The sequence below is a fragment of the Erythrolamprus reginae genome, chromosome 1 (assembly GCF_031021105.1).
Source record: "Erythrolamprus reginae isolate rEryReg1 chromosome 1, rEryReg1.hap1, whole genome shotgun sequence".
NCBI lineage: Eukaryota > Metazoa > Chordata > Lepidosauria > Squamata > Dipsadidae > Erythrolamprus > Erythrolamprus reginae.
The window spans coordinates 142604361-142626150 of NC_091950.1; the positions used below are offsets into that span (position 1 = coordinate 142604361).

The window sequence follows — 21790 nt, forward strand, 5'->3', positions numbered from 1 at the left end:
CCGCCCCTTCCCCAGAATTCGCGAATCCATAGACTAGGCTCAGCTGTGAAGCTCTGTAGTGTTCAACTCTTATTGTTAGAGGAAGAAAGGTTATAGGAAGGTAAAGAAGACACATACAAGGGCGGGAAGTGACTGCTGTACCCGCTCACCGTACGAGAAGAGGCGTTCAGGTAAGCAATCAACGCCTATTCTCCGTACTGAAGGAGCGGGTCCAGCAGTCACATGGGACATACCCAATAGATGGTCCCTAGGGTGGGATTAGATTGCTATCGTGTGAGATAACGGATTGGAGTACCCTTCTGCCGAAGGCAGCGTCCGCTGAAGCGTAAGAATCAATCTTGTAGTGCCTGATGAAGGAATTTGGCGAGGCCCAAGTGGCTGCTTTGCAGACCTCCTCCAACGGGGCTTGAGTCGCCCAAGCGGCCGAGGTGGCTGCGCTCCTGGTGGAATGCGCTGTGATGTTCCTTGGAACTGAGAGGGAGGCCGACTCATAGGCCTTAGATATAGTCCCTCTGATCCAACGGCCTATTACTGTTGAAGACACTTTGGCACCCATGACTCTGGGGTGATAGGCTATAAAAAGTGCTTCTGACCTCCGAAAAGGTCCTGTGCGTTGGATATAGATTCTCAGCGCTCTAATGAGATCCAGGGTGTGCCATCTAATTGCCAAGGGATGGTCTCGTTGGAGGCAGAAGGAAGGTAGGACAATATCCTGAGTTCTGTGGAACACGGAACTGACCTTGGGTAAGAAGGTGGGGTCCAGTCGCAAGACTACCTTGTCCCGATGAAATTGACAAAGGTCCTGCCTGATTGAGAGGGCAGCCAGCTCGGAAATGCGTCGGGCAGAGGTAATAGCCACCAGGAATGCTACTTTAAAGGATAGGTACCTGAGGGACGCCGATTTTAGGGGTTCGTATGGTGCCTGCGTGAGGGAATGGAGAACCCGTGGCAAATCCCAGGATGGATACCTGTGGACCTTGGAAGGTCTGAGGTTGGCTATGCCCTTGAGGAATTCCTGAACTTCTGGGAAGGATCGGAGAGGCTGTCTGCGGGGGCCCCCTAGGACAGATGAAATGGCTGCCAGATGACGCCGGAGGGTGCTGGTGGAAAGTCCTTTATGGAAACCTTGCATAAGGAAGGAAATGATTCTGTGTATGGGAATGCACAGGGGAGAGAGGCCTTCCTGTAGACACCACTGGTGAAACTTGGACCACGTGTGGTCGTAGATTCGATTGGTCGAACCCCTTCTGGCCTTTAAAATGACCTCCACTGTATCGGGGTCGTGACCACGCAGTTCTAAGTCTCTCCTGATAACAGCCAGGCGGTGAGGTGGAACCACTCCGGGTCTGGATGGAATGAGGCCCCCTGCCGCAGCATATCCCCCGAAACGGGGAGTCGCCAAGGGTCCTGGACGGACAACTGTTGGAGATCCGCGAACCAGGGCCGGCGGGGCCAATGAGGGGCGATTAAGATTACTCGGGCCCTCTCGGTGAGGACCTTGTGAATCACGTCCGGGAGAATTGGAATTGGAGGGAATGCGTAAAGTAGGCCTGGAGGCCATGGGCTCCGGAGGGCATTGATTGCTTCCGCTCCCGGGGATGGAAATCTGGAAAAGAAGCGAGGGAGTTGGGCGTTCGCATTGGTCGCGAAGAGATCCAGAATTGGTAGGCCGAATCTGAGGCTGATTTGATGGAACAGGTCTTGATGGAGGTTCCACTCTCCTGGGTCTATCGTTGCTCGAGATAGCCAATCCGCCTGGACGTTGAGGCTCACCGAGATGTGGTCGGCTAGGAGCGACCGAAGATGTTTTTCCGCCCAAAGGCCTAACTTGAGGGCCTCCCTCATGAGGGCCTTGGATCTCGTGCCCCCCTGTCTGCAGATATGGCTTTTTGTGGCAATGTTGTCGGTGAGAATGAGAACGTGCCGGTTGGGAATGCGAGGAGAGAAATGCTTCAGAGCCAGGGAAACGGCTCTTAACTCTAGCCAATTGATTGGCTTGGAAGCTTCCTCCGGGGACCACGTGCCCTGGGCTATCATCCCCTGGGCGTGGGCGCCCCATCCCGATAGACTGGCATCTGTGGTGATGACAAATTGATCCGGGCACCTGAACGGGGATCCTTTGTCCATGGCCGGAGACTTCCACCACTTGAAGGATCTGCGAACAATTGGTGGGATGACAATGCGACGATTTGAGTTGCTGTGCCCCGATCTCTGAAAGGGTAATAGGAGCCACTGAAGTTCCCTAGCATGAAGGCGAGCCCAGGGAATGATGCCTATGCATGACACCATCTTCCCCAAAAGGGAAGACAGGGTTACTATGGATACTGAAGGTTTAGATAAAATGCAAGAAATTAACTCCCCTATACTGAATTTTCTCTCGGGAGAGAGAAAAACCTGGGAGGATTCCGAATTAATAATGGATCCCAGGTGTAGGATGGATGTGGAAGGTTGGAGATGACTTTTATCAAAGTTGATGGAAAATCCATGGTCCTGAAGGACTGACATGGTGATAGAAAGGTCTGTTTTCACTTTCTCTAGGGAGTTCCCATGAATCAAAATATCATCAAGATAACATAAAATGTGAATGGGAGACGCCCGGATATAGGCCGCCAGGGACCCCAAGAGCTTTGTAAAGACCCGAGGGGCCGAGGAAAGGCCAAATGGCATCGCCCTATACTGGAAATGCCTGCCTTGAAAGGAGAAACGTAAAAATTTTCTGTGGCATTTGGCTATAGGAATGTGGAGGTAGGCCTCAGTGAGGTCTAAAGAGACCATGAAATCTCCCGTGTGGATGGCGGCCAAAATAGATGATAAGGAGTGCATCTTAAACTTCCTATATTTGATGAATAGGTTCAGCTTCTTTAAATCCAAAATAGCTCTCCAACCTCCGGAGGATTTTGGAACCATAAATAGGATGGAATAAAAACCTAGACCCTTCTGACCGGAGGGAACCGGTTGAATGGCTCTGATGGACAATAAGTGGGAAATGGCCTCCTCCATACGGTTACAATCTGAGGAGGACCTGGGAGAAGGGCAGGAAAGAAAACGTTTCGGGGGGGGAGAAGTAAATTCTAAAAGAAGGCCTGTTTGAACAGTGTCAATGACCCAGGGGTCCTTGGAGGTGAGACGCCAATTAGAGGCGAAATGGGCTAGGCGACCACCTATGGGAATTGAGGAAAAATTACCATCTAGGTTTCTTTGAAGCCCTGTTAGAGGACGCTCCCCTTTGGAAGCGAAAACCTCTGCCCCTGGAGTTCCTACCTTGGGAACGAAAGCGGGGGGAATACTGACCTGGAGATCTCTGATAGGAAGCCGCTTGATCTTGCTGACGCCCTGGGCGACGAAAGGACTGCGTTTTGGAAGCCTTTTTGGTGGTTGGACCCAAAACCTTCTTCTTGTCCGTGGTTTCCGTGAGGAGTGGATCCAGCAGATCACCGAAAAGAAGGTCGCGCTTTAAGGGTCCCAGGGATAACTGCCACTTCTGGCGTACCCCCGCTTGCCAAGGGCGAATCCATAGGAGTCTTCTTGCCGTTGTAGAAGCTGCAATAGACTTAGCAGAAAATCTAGTAGATTGTAAAGTGGCATCAGCCACGTACTGGGCAGCTGCAAAGACCTTGTTGAAGTCTTGTTGACCTCTCAAGTCATCGGGAGGAATATGCTGTTGAAGTTGGCGAAGCCACAGAAGCATGGCTCTGGAGAAAAAGGAAGCCGCTGCAGAACTTTTAATGGCCCAGGAATCTGCGGTGAATCCTCTTTTGAGCATTTGTTCAATCCGCTTGTCCTCTGGGCGGAGGACTTCCTCTGCTCGCCTGGCACAGCAGCCGCCGAGTGAAGGATCTTGACAGGTTCATCCGGTTTAGGAAAGGATAGGAGCTCCTCATAGGAAGAGGAAAGTTTGTACAATTTTCTGTCCTTGGTTGAGGGATTAAGCCCAGAGGCTGGGAAATCCCACTGCTTAAGTAAGGCATCTTTAAACAACTTAGGCATAGGAATTACCTCGTTATCCTCCTGTTCCTCTGTGAAGTAAGGTAAATTCTCCTCCGGGGGATCAGTGGATGTGGAGGCCTGTTTCTCCTGGGCCGCCAATCCCGTAGAAATTCTAGCTTTGAGGAGGAGAGATTTGAACAATTGAGAAGGAAAAATAGTAATTGGAGAAGGAACCTTTATTTGGGATTCCTCATCATCTGAGAGGCCTTGAAAGGGATCCTCATCCTCCTCCATATCCTCATATTCGTCCTGAGAGGAATCTGAATCATCCTGAATAGGAGCTCTAACCGCTGGGGAAGAACCCAAGGGGCGGGAGGGACGAGGAGGTGGAGGAGGTAAGGGAAGCTCATTGATGGTAGAGAATTTAGCATCAATGGCCTTGGACAACACAGAAAAAATAGATTGGAATTCAGGCGGTAAACTAGAAATATCAGCAGGAATGGCAGAAGAATCCCTGAAGGCCTGGGAGGATCCTGGCTGGGGGGAATCTTCAATAATATCTGGTTCCTCTGGACCTATTCCCCATAGGTTAGGTTGGGGTCTGTCTAGGTTTGGCTCATCCAGAGATAACACAGGGACCCCAGAAGGAGGTAGACTAGAAGCCTCTGGGGGGTCTTGACTACTGAGTACTTGGGCCTGTACTTTCAAACGCTTTGCTGATTTGTCATGGATTCTTTGTAGGGCTAGGTCCCTTCTCTTCTCAGCCCTGGTGACCTTGGTCGAGGGGCGGGCCCCTGAAGAAGAGGAGGTCGAGGCCTGGGGGATACTGGTAATCTCATCGCCTGTAGGCCTGGCCTCTCTGGGACCTTTAGTTGTGCCTCTCTTGGGAAAAGTAGCCATAGTCTGACAATTAACAGAAGACCAGGCTGAGCCAAATAACTGAATAATTAGGGAGAAGAATTTCAAAGCCTTCCCAAGAGGAATGGATCCTGCTCCGAGGCCTCGGAGCTGCTGAGACTTGAGGGCAATCTGGGCAAACCCAGAGTTCGTGTCCCCAAATACAGCGTGGCCAGCCTCCCTAAACTTTAATTAAAGTAAACCAAGGCACTCTGGTTGGAGGCTTAGCCGGTGGAGAATTAAGCCTGAGCGTCCCAAAGCCCACTCCGGGATCCACGCGGTGGACTGAGGCCTACGCGGCTGGCAGGAGGCCAACACGAGAGGCCTAAATTTAAAAAGGGCGCGAAGGCCTTCGCGCCGAAAAATCGCTCCGTAATAGAATTCTTAAAGGGGAAGCGATCGACTAAGTCCAGGAGACTAGAAACAAGCGTCTCACTCCGCAGGAGGTATTTCTTAAGCCCTTTAACAATAATACAATCATGAATCAATGAATCAATACTTGCACCAAGACCTCCAGGCCAAAGGATTAAAGGAATCCACAAGCGGCAGCGGGGATCGTAAACGGCAAAACAGCCGGGGGAAAACGAAACCGCAACTTCTCCCAAGGAAAAAAGCCGAGCCACAAACGGCTGGCGCTATTTGTGCAAGTAAATAAATAAGGATAAACAATTCTTACTACTTTTGAAGGAAAAGATCGAAGGGAAGGTGTTAGAATGTTGAACGAGCTATCACAATACAACCGCAGGATATGCGAACTGAGCGAATTCTGGGGAAGGGGCGGATCCGGCAAGCTTTTTTAACACTAGGCTCAGTTCCACCGGATTGGACATGAGCAACCCATGTGACTGCTGGACCCGCTCCTTCAGTACGGAGAACATATGTATCTACACTCATGCATCTGTTGACAACTTCTTTAAAAACACTGTTTCTCCTTGGATTTACAAAGTTACTGCAATAGTAACCTCCCAAAAGATGTGCATGATTTAAAGGCGGGAGAATGGGTCTTATGTATGTTCCAGACCTTTTTCCTTTGAATCCAAAAGAATACACAGCCTCACTGTTTACACAAGAGATAGATAAATAAGGCTAGCCATAAATCTGAAATTACTCCCATCTTGTATGACTAAAAATAAAATTAAGATTAAAAATGTCACCATATTGTTTAATTAAATGCACTGAAATAGTACAAAATTATTATTTTCATTATGTCAGCCATTGTTTAATTTAAATATTAATAAATAATAATCAAGGACAAAAACTTAAAAGGATCACATTTGCAGTTTTGCATACTATTAACTCCAGCAGCAGTTCTGTTCCAAATAAAATGAAAATATTCCCTGTATTCCTTAATTATATACAACAATACTACCAATGTGTTTATCACACATGTTTATTACACTTAGCATATTTTAAAATAAACTGGGCTCCTTTTCACTATTTAGAGTGTACAGTTAAATTTTACAGATAAGTGTCCTTGTAAAATTCTAGTAAAAACTCTAATTATTATCCTAACAAGTTTCCTGTTGTGAGGACTGCAGTTTTCCTACCAGAGGTTGCAGATAAAGATTTGTACCAAGTGTTCCTTACTTTTGGCAAAGATCACCATAATTCTGCATTGTCTAAAACCACAAATCAAACATAAAGCCATCTTAGCACTATTACTAAAACTGGACTCTTTCATCCCTTACTACCAAAACATTGATTTTATGCTATACATGTACATTTCAACACCAATTTCTCTTACATTATATTCTTTTATTCTATCTCTACTTCTTCGAAGTTAACAGAACAGAGCACACCACCGCTGGTTTTATATACTCTTGTAACGAATACTCAAAAACAAAGACACCACTGCATCACTGTTTCCCAGTCCATTCCATTATAGATCCCAGTAATAGATATTTCTGACTCACGTAAAAGCGAAGAAGAGAGTGGTGGCTCCTACTAAGAAGATTGCAGCAGCTGATACTGGGACATACTTGCTAGGTTTGAATCTCTTTCCAGATGCTGCTGGCATGTTGGAGCTCTGGTGGGTGATCTGCCCTGCAGCATAGCCCAGGCCCAACAGGAGTCAAGAAGGGTAAGAAAATTAGGGAAAGAAGTTTTCTCAAAATACAAAACAAAACAAGAAATCAGGAAAAAAAGTATCCAAGTTGTCTGTTAAGAGCCAGATCTCGTTCACAATTATAAATTAAGATGGCACTGACAAAAAAAAGAATAAATCTGGGTAGAATTATTAGTTGAACAGAACAGGATCCAATCAGGAAAATAATAAACCTAATCCCAAGATTCCTTTTGAAAAATAACAATGTAAAATTAAATTCTGGAAAAAGTAGTTGCCATGTAGCTTCTTGAGAGTATCATCTTCTGAAGGTGAAAAAAAAATAGTTCAATAAGGCAGAAAACTGCAGCTGGATTGGAATTTTAGTGCAAGACAAGATGGATAGGACAAAAATTCTAAGAAAAATGATGTACTAGCTCCCAATGGTTTTTGATGTATTGTTACTTCATATTATTTTCAGAAATTACACAATAATTTTCGAGGCAGTTTTTCCCCCTTTCTAATAAGTTTTCAAGATAAAACAATGCATTATGGGCGATGTTTGGGAATAGTTACATTGTTAGCAAATATGCTAGTCTAGGACACATGTTTTTCTGCCTCCAGAATGCTAGAACCCTGTCCCGCGATTTCATCAGGAACTAGGGCTGAGTGGCAGTTGCTTGCATTTATTTTTCTCTTGAATGTTAAATCCTAGTAACAGCTGGTAGATGGCTGAGCTGAAAATCCTTTTCGTTCAAGAGGAATTGTGAGAAGCAAACTGGAGGATTGCTCCTGTTTTAGTCTTCTTAAACTCTTTATAAATATAGTTTTTACTTTTTAAAATAGAAAGTAAGTTTTGTTTCTGTAAAGATGAATCAATTGTACACAGAGTAAATCCAGACTGGGAGCCTCACAATTTTCAAACGATTGACGGAAAACAAAAATGCAGACTTCTTCCACACTTATGTCCTACAATGTTTTGTCTGCTCCAGACTGATCCACTGTCACATATTATTATATTAGTTTTTATTCATATTTGCTTTGATAATCTTCACATCATTTAAACAAATTTGTCATCTGGAACTCTTCTCTTTATCTAGAAAAAAGAAAGAAAAATTATTTGTATTTTTATTTGTAACATTTTTAAATGAAACAATGATTTATGAATAACACTCTTTCCTGTGATTTGGTTTCGGTAGCTACAAATCTGGAATAATTCTGACTGTGAGATATGGCACATTTTGTATTCTATCTCAAACATCCAATAATTATCTTTAATTTGGATAAGTTTAATGTTAATAAAATTAATATAAAAAGATTATGTCTAAAAATATATGGAAGAATATTAAAATTCCAATCACTCACTAAAGACTGAAATATGTTAAGCAATTATACAATATCATTCATCTGCATTTCCCCTCTTTCTTTCTCTCTATGCTGAAAAATCCATTATTAAAAGTTGAGGCTGTCACTCAAAGCAATGTAAGGAATGTGTAGTAGGGAATGGAAAGGAAAAGTATTCTGCTAACTTATTTCTTCTACCGGTATTAGCAGGCAGAAAGCATTGGCTAAGCACTGTACTGTACTTCCAAACTAGCTATTCAAAGACTAAAATCTTGTTGGTCAGGAATTCCATAACACATCTCGAAACATAAATTCATTCTTAAATCAACTTATTTTTGAAGCAGATGTGAATAATCTACTTCTTTAATTTGTTTCCTTTATACACACTTCCATATGCTCTCTGCAACTACTCTATATCTTTGCCATACTATATTTTCAGTTATAAACTCTTTTTTCCCCTCTACTCGGATTATCTAGAAGTATAGAACCAGTAGGAGATATAATGGTAAGGAAGTCTATGAATCTTTTAGAATTATCCATATGTCTTTAATATCATGAAGTACAGAATGATCAGAGATTCAAGTCTTATTAATGAAGAGATTTTAGCAAAATAAACAACCCAAAGAGTTTAATATCTTTATTGAACTCATAGAGCCAGTTATGACCTGCCTCTGTTAGAAAAATATGTAAACACCTAAATTAACTCTTTTAAGAGAATGAGTTGGATCAAATATTAATAAGATCAGATGTTGGCATGCCCCTCTCCAGAACAAAACCAGTCTCAAAGGTCCATGTTCTGGACTAACACCAGTACACAAAACACCACAAGCTTGAATACAAACTGGATTTATTCAGCCAGGCTCTAGCACACAATGAAGTCAAGCAGCAGCAAAACAGCAGTTAGCAAAGTCTATCTTAAGCAAAGTCTGTTGATGCAAAGTCAGCACTAGGAGCGACTGCAGCCCAGCGCTCTTAAATAGATACTCCCAGTGATGACTGTCACACGCTGCTAATGAGTGGGCTAATGTCTGTCATGCCCAGCTGATGATCAGCCCAGCACAACAGCTCCAGCATGGGCAACACTTCCAACTATTCCAGCTCTGGAACAGCTGCTTGGCACAGCTTCTGTTCGGCCATGCCTCTGTATCTCACAGCTGAGCTCCAGAACAGCTGACTGATGTGGCTTCCACTCGGCCATGCCTCTACGCCTCGCAGCTGATCTCTGGAGCTGCCGCCGGTGCAGGAGAGCTCCTGAGACGAGCTGTGTTTCCTGCCTCCTGTTGCAGCTGTTCCGACACCACCCCATCACCGGTGCATTTCCCCCCCCATCACCCAGACTCCTGCCCACCCTACTGGGTCAAGCCCAAGTCTCGCAGCTTGACAGGAAGCTGCCCTCTGCCAGCACCGCATCTGGAAAATAGTAAGCAGAGGCAGTGAGTCATTACCACATTCAGTTCCATACATCCCCATCCAGTTTGTTGGGATGCTTTCTGTGAAATTGTGCAAGCAGTCTGTCTGCGTGCACATCTATCCTTGCTATCCAAGAGGAGTCTGTGAAGGGGTAACCTTTCCAGTGAACCAAGTATTGTAGCCGGGAATCCAGCAATTCATAATGGGTCTCCCCTCCCCCACCTCTCTTGGAGTGGGTGGTGCACCTGTGGATGACTGAATTTGGGCTTTTCTTACTTGCTTATGTAACTGTAGCTCCACCATTACTGGGTTAATCATTCACACAATGGGGGACAGACCCAGGTATTTTTGGCCAAGCTTCCAGCAGGGGACCTTCAGGTTTTGATATTTAGTTGTATTTGTATTTATTGTATTTATTAGATTTGTATGCCGCCCCTCTCCAAAGAGTTGACAGAAGCACTTTCTCCCCCACTTGGAAAGGCTTCTGTAGACTCCGTTTTTTTGTCTACCTGTACTTTGTGGGTCTCTGCGGTTTTCCGCAGGACCATTTTCACTGCTTCCCATAGGACCAGTTGGATTAGGGGCCTCTCTTGGGTATTAGAACAAATACAATACTTGGGTATTGGAACAAAATCTTGGCCATGCACCTTGCGGAAGGGGGTATATCTGATGCTGCTGTGAACTTCTTTATGATATGCCATCTCCGCAAAGGGTAGAGGATCCGCCCAGTCAGACCGCTGGTAGGTGACATAGCACCTTAAATAGCCTTTCACTATGACATTGGCCCTCTCCGCCAATGGTACTTGAGTGGAATGCTGAGCTTAGCCACTGAGACAACCCTAGTAACTTGATGAATTCCTGCCAAAATCAAACTGGACCCCTCAACCCGTGATGATCCTCCTCAGTGCACCGCAGAGGTAATATATATATACTAGGAGCAGTTTGGCCAGTTTCCGGGCAAATGGCAAGCCAGGTCAGGGTATGAAATGAAGCTGTTTTGAGAACAGATCAATTGTCCATATGATGGTTTGGCTGTTGCTCTCTGGTAATTCCACAATGAAGTCCATCGCTGTCTCCTCCCATGGCCAGGTGGACTGTAAGAGGCCTGGGGCTTTTCCAATGCAGGTTTTGTGGTTGCGTAGACCAGGCATAATCTTCCATGGCATGTAGCATCCTAGGCCACCAGAATTGTTGTTTGGCTAAATGAAAAGTTTTGAGGAATCCAAAATGTCCAGCCTGTTTTACATTGTGACTCCTCTGTAGTACATGCTGTCTTACCTTTCCATGCAACCCCATCCTGGTGGATTAGCAGGGTTCGGTGATCTAAGAACCATGGGCCCATTGCAAGTTCAGTTTGCAAATGACAGGTCAGGTCATCTGAACTCATGACAGGCAGACAGGTATAAAGCTGAACAGCTTCTGCTGTGCAGGAGGAAAGAAAGCGGGCACCACCTCTTCCCAGCGATTATTGTACTGTGGTATTTGGGACAATGCGTCCGCGTGGGGATGTATTCCAATATGAACTGAAAACGTTGAAAATACTACGCCCACCACACCTGTTTGAGTGACAACTACCGGGGGGTGTGTGTCTGGAGGGCCTTGAGGTTTTTACGATCTGTCCAGACCTCAAAATGCACAGTAGTACCCTAGAGGAGATGGTGCCTTGTCAGGAGGGCCCACCAACAGCAAAATAGGCGTTGATTGCTTACCTGAACGCCTCTTCTCGTACGGTGAGCGGGTACAGCAGTCACATGGGTTGCTCACGTCCAATCCGATGGAACTGAGCCTAGTATTAAAAAAGCTTGCCGGATCCGCCCCTTCCCCAGAATTCGCGAATCCATAGACTAGGCTCAGTTGTGAAGCTCTGTAGTGTTCAACTCTCATTGTTAGAGGAAGAAAAGTATAGAAAGGTAAAGAAGACACATACAAGGGCGGGAAGTGACTGCTGTACCCGCTCACCGTACGAGAAGAGGCGTTCAGGTAAGCAATCAACGCCTATTCTCCGTACTGAAGGAGCGGGTCCAGCAGTCACATGGGACATACCCAATAGATGGTCCCTAGGGTGGGATTAGATTGCTATCGTGTGAGATAACGGATTGGAGTACCCTTCTGCCGAAGGCAGCGTCCGCTGAAGCGTAAGAATCAATCTTGTAGTGCCTGATGAAGGAATTTGGCGAGGCCCAAGTGGCTGCTTTGCAGACCTCCTCCAACGGGGCTTGAGTCGCCCAAGCGGCCGAGGTGGCTGCGCTCCTGGTGGAATGCGCTGTGATGTTCCTTGGAACGGAGAGGGAGGCCGACTCATAGGCCTTAGATATAGTCCCTCTGATCCAACGGCCCAGTACTGTTGAAGACACTTTGGCCCCCATGACTCTGGGATGATAGGCTACAAAAAGTGCTTCTGACCTTCGAAAAGGTCCTGTGCGTTGGATATATATTCTCAGCGCTCTGATGAGATCCAGGGTGTGCCATCTAATTGCCAAGGGATGGTCTCGTTGGAGGCAGAAGGAAGGTAGGACAATATCCTGAGATCTGTGGAACATGGAACTGACCTTGGGTAAGAAGGTGGGGTCCAGTCGCAAAACTACCTTGTCCTGATGGAATTGACAAAGGTCCTGCCTGATTGAGAGGGCGGCCAGCTCCGAAATGCGTCGGGCAGAGGTAATAGCCACCAGGAAGGCTACCTTAAAGGATAGGTACCTGAGGGATGCCGATTTTAGGGGTTCGTATGGAGCCTGCGTGAGGGAATGGAGAACCCGTGGCAAATCCCAGGATGGATACCTGTGGACCTTGGAAGGTCTGAGGTTGGCTATGCCCTTGAGAAATTCCTGAACTTCAGGGAAGGATCGGAGAGGCTGTTTGCGGGGGCCCCCCAGGACAGATGAGATGGCTGCCAGATGACGCCGGAGGGTGCTGGTGGAAAGCCCTTTATGGAAGCCTAGCATAAGGAAGGAAATAATTCTGTGTATGGGGATGCACAGAGGGGAGAAACCTTCCTGTAGACACCACTGGTGAAACTTGGACCACGTGTGGTCATAGATTCGATTGGTCGAGCCCCTTCTGGCCTTTAAGATGACCTCCACTGAATCGGGGTCATGGCCCCGCAGTTCTAAATCTCTCCTGATAACAGCCAGGCGGTGAGGTGGAACCATTCCGGGTCTGGATGGAAAGAGGCCCCCTGCCGCAGCATATCCCCCGAAACGGGGAGTCGCCAAGGGTCCTGGACGGACAGCTGTTGGAGATCCGCGAACCAGGGCCGGCGGGGCCAATGAGGGGCGATTAAGATTACTCGGGCCCTCTCGGTGAGGACCTTGTGAATCACGTCCGGGAGGATTGGAATTGGAGGAAATGCGTAGAGTAGGCCTGGAGGCCATGGACTCCGGAGGGCATTGATTGCTTCCGCTCCCGGGGATGGAAATCTGGCATAGAAGCGAGGGAGTTGGGCGTTCGCATTGGTCGCGAAGAGATCCAGGACTGGTAGGCCGAATCTGAGGGTGATTTGATGGAACAGGTCTTGATGGAGGTTCCACTCTCCTGGGTCTATCGTTGCTCGGGATAGCCAATCCGCCTGGACGTTGAGACTCCCGGAGATGTGATCGGCTAGGAGCGACTGGAGATGTTTTTCCGCCCAAAGGCCCAACTTGAGGGCCTCCCTCATGAGAGCCCTGGATCTCGTGCCCCCCTGTCTGCAGATATGGCTTTTTGTGGCAATGTTGTCGGTGAGAATGAGAACGTGCCGGTTGGGAATGCGAGGAGAGAAATGCTTCAGCGCCAGGGAAACGGCTCTTAACTCTAGCCAATTGATTGGCCTGGAAGCTTCCTCCGGGGACCACGTGCCCTGGGCTATCATCCCCTGGGCGTGGGCGCCCCATCCCGATAGACTGGCATCTGTGGTGATGACAAATTGATCCGGGCACCTGAACGGGGATCCTTTGTCCATGGCCGGAGACTTCCACCACTTGAAGGATCTGCGAACACTCAGTGGGATGACAATGCGTCGATTTGAGTTGCTGTGCCCCGATCTCTGAAAAGGTAACAGGAGCCACTGGAGTTCCCTAGCATGAAGGCGAGCCCAGGGAATGATGCCTATGCATGACACCATCTTCCCCAAAAGGGAAGATAGAGTGACTATGGATACTGAAGAATTAGATAAAATGTTAGAAATTAACTCCACTATACTGAGTTTTCTCTCGGGAGAGAGAAACACCTGGGAGGATTCTGAATCAATAATGGATCCCAGGTGAGCAATGGATGTGGAAGGTTGGAGATGACTTTTATCAAAATTGATGGAAAATCCATGGTCCTGAAGGACTGACATGGTAACAGAAAGGTCTGTTTTCACTTTCTCTAGGGAGTTCCCATGAATCAAAATATCATCAAGATAACATAAAATGTGAATGGGAAACGCCCGGATATAGGCCGCCAGGGACCCCAAGAGTTTTGTAAAGACCCGAGGGGCCGAGGAGAGGCCAAAAGGCATCGCCCTATACTGGAAGTGCCTGCCTTGAAAAGAAAAACGTAAAAATTTTCTGTGGCATTTGGCTATAGGAATGTGAAGGTAGGCCTCAGTGAGGTCCAAGGAAGTCATGAAATCTCCCGAGTGGATGGCGGCCAAAATAGAAGGCAAGGAGTGCATCTAAAACTTCCTATATTTGATGAATAGGTTTAGTTTCTTTAAATCCAAAATAGCTCTCCAACCTCCGGAGGACTTTGGAACCATAAATAAAATGGAGTAAAAACCTAGGCCCCTCTGATCGGAAGGGACCGGTTGAATGGCTCTGATGGACAATAGATGAGAAATGGCCTCCTCCATACGGTTACAATCAGAGGATGACCTGGGAGAAGGGCAGGAAATAAAACGTCTTGGGGGAGGAGAAACAAATTCTAAAAGAAGACCTGTTTGAACAGTGTCAATGACCCAAGGGTCTTTGGAGGTGAAACGCCAATTAGAGGCGAAATGAGCTAGGCGACCCCCTATGGGAATAGAGGAAAGGTTACCATCTAGGTTTCTTTGAAGCCCTGTTAGATGAAGCTCCCCTTTGGAAGCGAAACCCTCTACCCCTGGAGTTCCTACCTTGGGAACGAAAACGGGGGGAATACTGACCTGGAGACCTCTGATAGGACGCCGCTTGGTCTTGCTGGCGCCCTGGGCGACGAAAGGACTGCGTTTTGGTAGCCTTTTTAGTGGTTGGACCCAAAACTTTCTTCTTGTCCGTGGTTTCCGTGAGGAGTGGATCCAGAAGATCACCGAAGAGCAGGTCGCGCTTCAAGGGGCCCTGGGATAACTGCCACTTTTGGCGAACTCCCGCTTGCCAAGGGCGAATCCAAAGGAGTCTTCTTGCCGTTGTAGAAGCTGCAATAGACTTAGCAGAAAATCTAGTAGATTGCAATGTGGCATCAGCCACGTACTGGGCAGCTGCAAAGACCTTGTTGAAGTCTTGTTGACCTCTCAAGTCATCGGGAGGAATATGCTGTTGCAGTTGGCGAAGCCACAGCAGCATGGCTCTGGAAAAAAAGGAAGCCGCTGCAGAACTTTTAATGGCCCAGGAATCAGAGGTGAATCCCCTTTTGAGCATTTGCTCAATGCGCTTGTCCTCTGGGCGGAGGACTTCCTCCGCCTCTCCTGGCACAGCCGCTGCCGAGTGAAGAATCTTGACAGGTTCATCCGGTTTAGGAAAGGATAGAAGTTCCTCATAGGAAGAGGAAAGTTTGTACAACTTTCTGTCCTTGGTGGAGGGATTAAGGCCAGAGGCTGGAAATTCCCACTGTTTGAGTAAGGCATCTTTAAACAATTTAGGCATAGGAATTACCTCGTTATCCTCCTGTTCCTCTGTGAAGTAAGGTAAATTCTCCTCCGGGGGATCAGTGGAAGTGGAGGCTTGTTTCTCCTGGGCCGCTAATCCCGTAGAAATTCTAGCTTTGAGGAGAAGAGATTTGAATAATTGAGAGGGGAAAATAGTAATTGGAGGGGGAACCTTTATTTGGGATTCCTCATCATCAGATAATCCCTGGAAAGGGTCCTCATCATCCTCCATCTCCTCGTATTCATCCTGGGAGGAATCTGAATCATCCTGAATAGGAGCTCTGACCGCTGGGGAAGAACCCAAGGGGCGGGAGGGACGAGAAGGAGGAAGAGGTAGAGGAAGCGCATTGATGGTGGAGAGTTTGGCATCAATGGCTTTGGACAACACAGCAAAAATAGACTGGAACTCAGGAGGTAAATTGGAAATATCAGCAGAAATGGCAGAAGAATCCCTAAAGGCCTGGGAGGATCCTGGCTGGGGGGAATCTTCAATAATATCTGGTTCCTCTGGACCTATGCCCCATAGGTTAGGTTGGGGTCTGTCTAGGTTTGGCTCATCCAGAGATAACACAGGGACCACAGAAGGAGGCAGGCTAGAGGCCTCTGGGGGGTCTTGACTACTGATTACTTGGGCCTGCACTTTCAAACGTTTTGCTGATTTGTCATGAATTTTTTGTAGGGCTAGGTCCCTTCTCTTCTCGGCCCTGGTGACCTTGGTCGGGGGGCGGGCCCCTGGAGAAGAGGAGGAAGAGGCCTGGGGGATGCTAGTAATCTCATCGCCAGTAGGCCTGGCCTCTCTGGGACCTTTAGTTGTGCCTCTCTTGGGAAAAGAAGCCATAGTCTGACAATTAACAGAAGACAAGGCTGAGCCAATAATTAAATAATAAGGAGAAGAATTTCAAGGACTTCCCAAGAGGAATGGATCCTGCTTCGAGGCCTCGAAGCTGCTGAAGAGTGAGGACAATCTGGGCAAACCCAGAGTTCGTGCCCCCAAATCCAGCGGGGCCAGCCTCCCTAAACTTTATAATTAAGTAAACCAAGGCACTCTGGTTGGAGGCTTAGCCGGTGGAGAATTTAGCCTGGGACCCCCAAGGCCCGCTCCGGGATCCACGCGGTGGACTGAGGCCTACGCGGCTGGCAGGAGGCCAACACGAGAGGCCTAGATTTAAAAAAAAGGGCGCGAAGGCCTTCGCGCCGAAAAGATCGCTCCGTAGAATTTCTTAAGGGAAAAGCGATCGACTAAGTCCAGGAGACTGGAAGGCGTCTCACTCCGCAGGAGGTATTTTTTAAGCCCTTATACGATAAATAATCAATAATGTAATCGATAAATACTTGCACCAGGACCTCCGGGCCAAGGGATTAGAAGAATCCACTAGCGGCCGCAGGAATCGTAACCGGCAAAACCGCCGGGGGAAAACGAAACCGCAACTTCTCCTAAGGGACAAAGCCGAGCCGCTTTTTTACTTTTTTCCTTTAAACGGCTGGCGCAATGGTGCAAGTAATAAATAAAGACAATAAATCTTACTATTTTTTGAAGGAAAGATCGAAGGGAAGGTGTTAGAATGTTGAACGAGCTATCACAATACAACCGCAGGATATGCGAACTGAGCGAATTCTGGGGAAGGGGCGGATCCGGCAAGCTTTTTTAATACTAGGCTCAGTTCCATCGGATTGGACGTGAGCAACCCATGTGACTGCTGGACCCGCTCCTTCAGTACGGAGAAGCTTTTTTTCCCCATATAGCCCATCAACATTCAGTTTTAGTTAATTTGCCAGAGGTGTATGCACACGACTTGGGCTTGACACCATCTCCTTTTAAAAAAAATCTTGAAAGTTGTGGAAATGAATCATATTCTGATCAAAAGAGTAGTTGCAGCTGTGAGCCCAGAAAAGACTATAATCAATTCACGGTCCAGTAGAGTGCAAAATTGGAAAAATGCAACATCGTTGCTACTCTTCCCAGAAATAGTCATCCAAAAATATTATCTTAAAATAAAGTTATATAATACTACATGAATAAAGAAAAGGGACTTGCAGGCCAGTAAGTAGTGGAACTTCACAGTTATAGCAAAGGATCTGCAGATCATTCTTATAACGTCTTATGTCAGGAAAAACTGAAAAGAGAACATTCATGGGAGTAGCCACGGATTCTGTCAAGTTTACTTGGCTAAACAATGGACTATGAATATGCTTGGAGGACAGTTGAAACAAATGTGTGTGAGTTGTTGGCATTAATGGGAAACATTGTATTTGCAGAAAAAAAATTCCCCGCTGCATTTCAACAAAAGCTCATCCCTATTATGACACATGATGGTAGGATTATCATTATTTGGAAGTGCTTTGCAGGTTCAGGATCTAGATGGCTTACAATGAATCCTGAACTTACCGATTCCACAGAAAACGGTCAGAACATATACGTAATATATAACACAATAAACTTAAATATTGAGAGAACAGAATAAATATTGGGTTTTGGAAAGGCCAAGTCAAAGTCCTATCCTTAATAGGTGAAATGTTGTAGAATATCCTAAAGCAAACAGTTCATGCCAGACAGACAAAAAGGATATGTGAGTTAAAGCAATTTTTCAAAGAGGAAAGGATCAAAAATGGTAAAGTGTGGGAAAAAATATTGTGCCCCTGCCCTCCAGTCACGTGACTGCATTTTGGCCCCTAGGTAACTGATTTGCATTTACAGGTTTCTTGCAAAAATGCCCATAGAGAACAGTGGGCTTGCTTAATAACCATGGGATTTGCTAAACAGCGTTTGCTTAATGACCACCACATAAAAAGTTTTAAAACTGAGTGGCCCAATTAATGACTTGTGATTTGGAACCATAATTTCAGGCTTAATTACAGTCATAAGCTGAAGGCTCTATGTTAAGAGGTCTACCAATTACTAAATTTTAAGCTACAGTTTTAGAAACACATAACATACAAGTAATATTGGCTTACCGGTAATTTTTTTAAAAATCATGATACATTGTTTTTTCGTGCTTTTTAACCAGAATTGCTTAATCTATTTCTTAATCTGTTCAGATCATTTTGCAGGTAACAATATTGAAATATTATGAATAATTCTAAAGAGTTCACAAACTTACTCTCACAGCTGCAATCTGCCTTCTTGTCTTGCTCTTGCAGGTTTGACAACCAAATATATCATTTGGCTATATATTGAATATTAAAAAAATCTAGCCTTATATTATTTATTTATTTATATAGTGCCTTTATTTCTACAACTACCTGGATGTGACTAACACATCCAACACACCTTCCTTCTCCTATTTTCCCCACAACAACAATCTTATGACATGGTTTGTGTTGAGAGAGTATCACTGCCACAAAGTCACCCAACTGGCTTTAATAGCTAAGGGGGCACTTGAATTCAGATTGCCGCTTTCTAGCCTGGTGCCTTAACCACTATCCCAAATTCTAACAATAAAATCCTGCTTATTCGTTGAATGTGATTTTTTAAAAAAACTTTTTACCCCATTTCTAAAATAAATGTTATATAATATAGAAAGATACAAGTTGCTTTGTAGGCTAATTTTCTCTTTTAAGAGGAAATGTGAATTTATTAGAAATCCAAGCATCTTTTTTCTACTGTGTCTATAAATCACATTAATAATAATAATAATAATAATAATAATAATAATAATTATTATTATTAATTAGATTTGTATGTCGCCCCTCTCCGAAGACTCGGGGCAGCTCACAACATAACAACAATACAATACATTACAAATCTAATAATAAAATTTAAAAATCAATTTAAAAACATTAATAAATATAACCAGTGTCATAAGATCATAAACTACACAATCGTACACATTCAACCCAGTTTATCATACAACGGAGATCAGGGGGGAGGTAATCATCCCCGCGCCTGGTGACAGAGGGGAGGAGGGTGAGGGCTGTTTGAATCTCTGGAGGGAGTTGATTCCAGAGGGCCGGGGCCGCCACAGAATTAAAATAGAATCGTGGTTCAACTTTCTCTACAGTCCTACAAGACTTGGAAATCAAGCTCTTATTGGATTCAAAATTAAAATATATGTACAGTGGTACCTCATCTTACGAACGCCTCTTCTAACGAACTTTTCAAGATATGAACCTGGTGTTTAAGATTTTTTTGCCTCTTCTTCCGAACTATTTTCACCTTACGAACCCAAGCAGCTGCTGCTGGGATGAAGGGGTTTCTTTTTTTCCCCTTTTTTGAAGAAAGAAAAGGGAGGGGCTGCTTGGAGTAGGAAACATTTTGCAGAGAACAACGTGCTTGCAAAGGAACTGAAAGGGTGTCTTTTGAAGAAAGAAAAGGGAGGAGGGAGGAGCAGCTTGGGGGAGGAAAATTTTTGCAGAGAACGTGCTTGCAAAGGAACTGAAACGGTGTTTTTTGAAGAAAGAAAAGGGAGGGGCGCCTTTCTTCCTTCCCACTCACCCTTTAGCCTAGCCTTGCTTCTTCCACCCGCCCCCTTTAGCTGCTCCTCCCTGCCCTCTGTTCGCCTCCCTTCTAAAGTTTGGGATTTTCCTGAAGGATTTGCACGCATTATTTGCTTTTACATTGATTCCTATGGGAAACATTGTTTCATCTTACGAACTTTTCACCTCACGAACCTCCTCCTGGAACCAATTAAGTTCGTATGATGAGGTACCACTGTATTTATAACCCATATTTGCGTCCAAGGGCAAGCATAAATCTGAACCAAGTATCACTATGAAAATAATGTACATATACAATATAAATGATAAAAGCCGGATAAAAGCATCACCTACAATGTATAATGGAGATCAATCACAGTAGATGTTAGAACTAGACAACATTGCATGTTGTCATTCTATATGTCTGACACTGTATTACCGAGCAATGTGAGTGATCAATCTTGTAAATTATTCATTAAGAACAGCAGCTACTTCTGCTGGCAGAGATGATTAACTAGTACATGTAGAATAATAGAACATTTTCTGAAAACCTGGCAATTTACATGGGCAGAAGCCAAAAGGCAAGTGAACTACGAAAGAGGAGAGCAGAATGAATGCAATTTCATTGCTCAGCCTTGTTATTACTGCAATTCTAGTCAGTTTCATATGCCCTTGTTTATCATTTTCCAGTGCATCAAGCACAGTGTCGGTGTCAGCTTCAGTAATAACCCCTTCTTTGCATTCACAAATATTTTTGAAATAAAATACAAATACAGAGCTTAAAATACAACATAAGACAAAGAAGTATTAGCATAAACCATGAAATCCAAGTAAATGCTTTGCTGATTTAGCAATGTTCTCAACCAAAGAGTCTTCTAGGCATTTATGGTGATAACATATGCTCCTGAAGGCCTACCTTTTGGTTTGGTGAACTGGTGATTACCTGAACATTCTGCCAAACATTTTAAACAAGATTGCAAGAAACTTGACTCTGCTATAAACTTAAACTCACAGCTTGTAGTAGTTACCAATTGATTGCAATCCCTTTTAAATTGAAATTACTAAGAGGGACACATGTGAAAAAAGATGTAAAAATTAAAGACAACATTTCTAAAATTCTGTCCTCAGTTCTATATTTTATATGATTTTATTGAAACTTTAAAAATGAGTTATAAATAAATTTCCTAACTTCCTAAATAGGCCCCTGTCCAGTCCATCCTGAAGGAATTCTAGGATCTGGGCAATGGATACAGAGGTGGGATTAATGCTGTTCTTGGAACACCAGCTATAGAAGATTTTCCAAGTCGAGTCATAGATTCTGTTGGTTGATGACCTCCCACAGGCCTGGATTGTCCAAATCATACTAGTAGAGAACTTGCCCTGTCTCAGAACCTTCTGCTCAAATGCCATACAATCAGTTGAAGCCATTGTGGATCTGGGTGGACTAGGCCCCTCTGAGTGAGGGAAATTCTGTCCTGAGGAATCCTCAATGGTCTGGATATGGCTAGACTGACAAGATCTGCAAACTACAGTCATCTGGCCACTGTGGAATCAGGTGCAATACCACTGTCTTCTCCACCAACACCTGATTACCTCTGGGATCAGGGAAGAGTGGAAAAGGCATATAAGAGACCTCGAGGCCACACAGTGCATTGGTCCCCTCCTTTCTCGGTGTTGTGAACCTGGAGTAAGACCTAAGCAAATGGCTGTTAATAGGGTAGCAAACAGGTCCAGGACCGGAGTCCCAAAACATTTTGACATCTCCCTGAACAGGTCTGGATGAAGGCGCCGCTCTGAGTGGTTGACTGTGGTCCTCCTGAGCCAGTCCGCCTGTAAATTCATTGTCCCCAAGATGTGTTCTGTCTTGATGGAGAAAAGATGCTTCTCTGCCCAGAGACCCAATTTCTCTGCCTATCACATGAGGGGCTTGGAGTGAGTGTCCCCTTGATGGTTGATGT

The 21790-nt window shown here is 45.3% G+C and overlaps 1 protein-coding gene across 1 annotated transcript in view; it reads right to left on the reverse strand.

Moving 5' to 3' along the window:
* The window catches only part of ZDHHC5 (zinc finger DHHC-type palmitoyltransferase 5), a 106622-nt gene that overhangs the window by 70147 nt on the left and 14685 nt on the right, over positions 1–21790 (reverse strand). Inside the window, exon 2 of the mRNA XM_070727233.1 lies at positions 6738–7961. Within this exon, the coding sequence (XP_070583334.1) occupies positions 6738–6841 (104 nt within the window). The 5' untranslated portion in view covers positions 6842–7961. The remainder of the gene's footprint in view (positions 1–6737; positions 7962–21790) is intronic.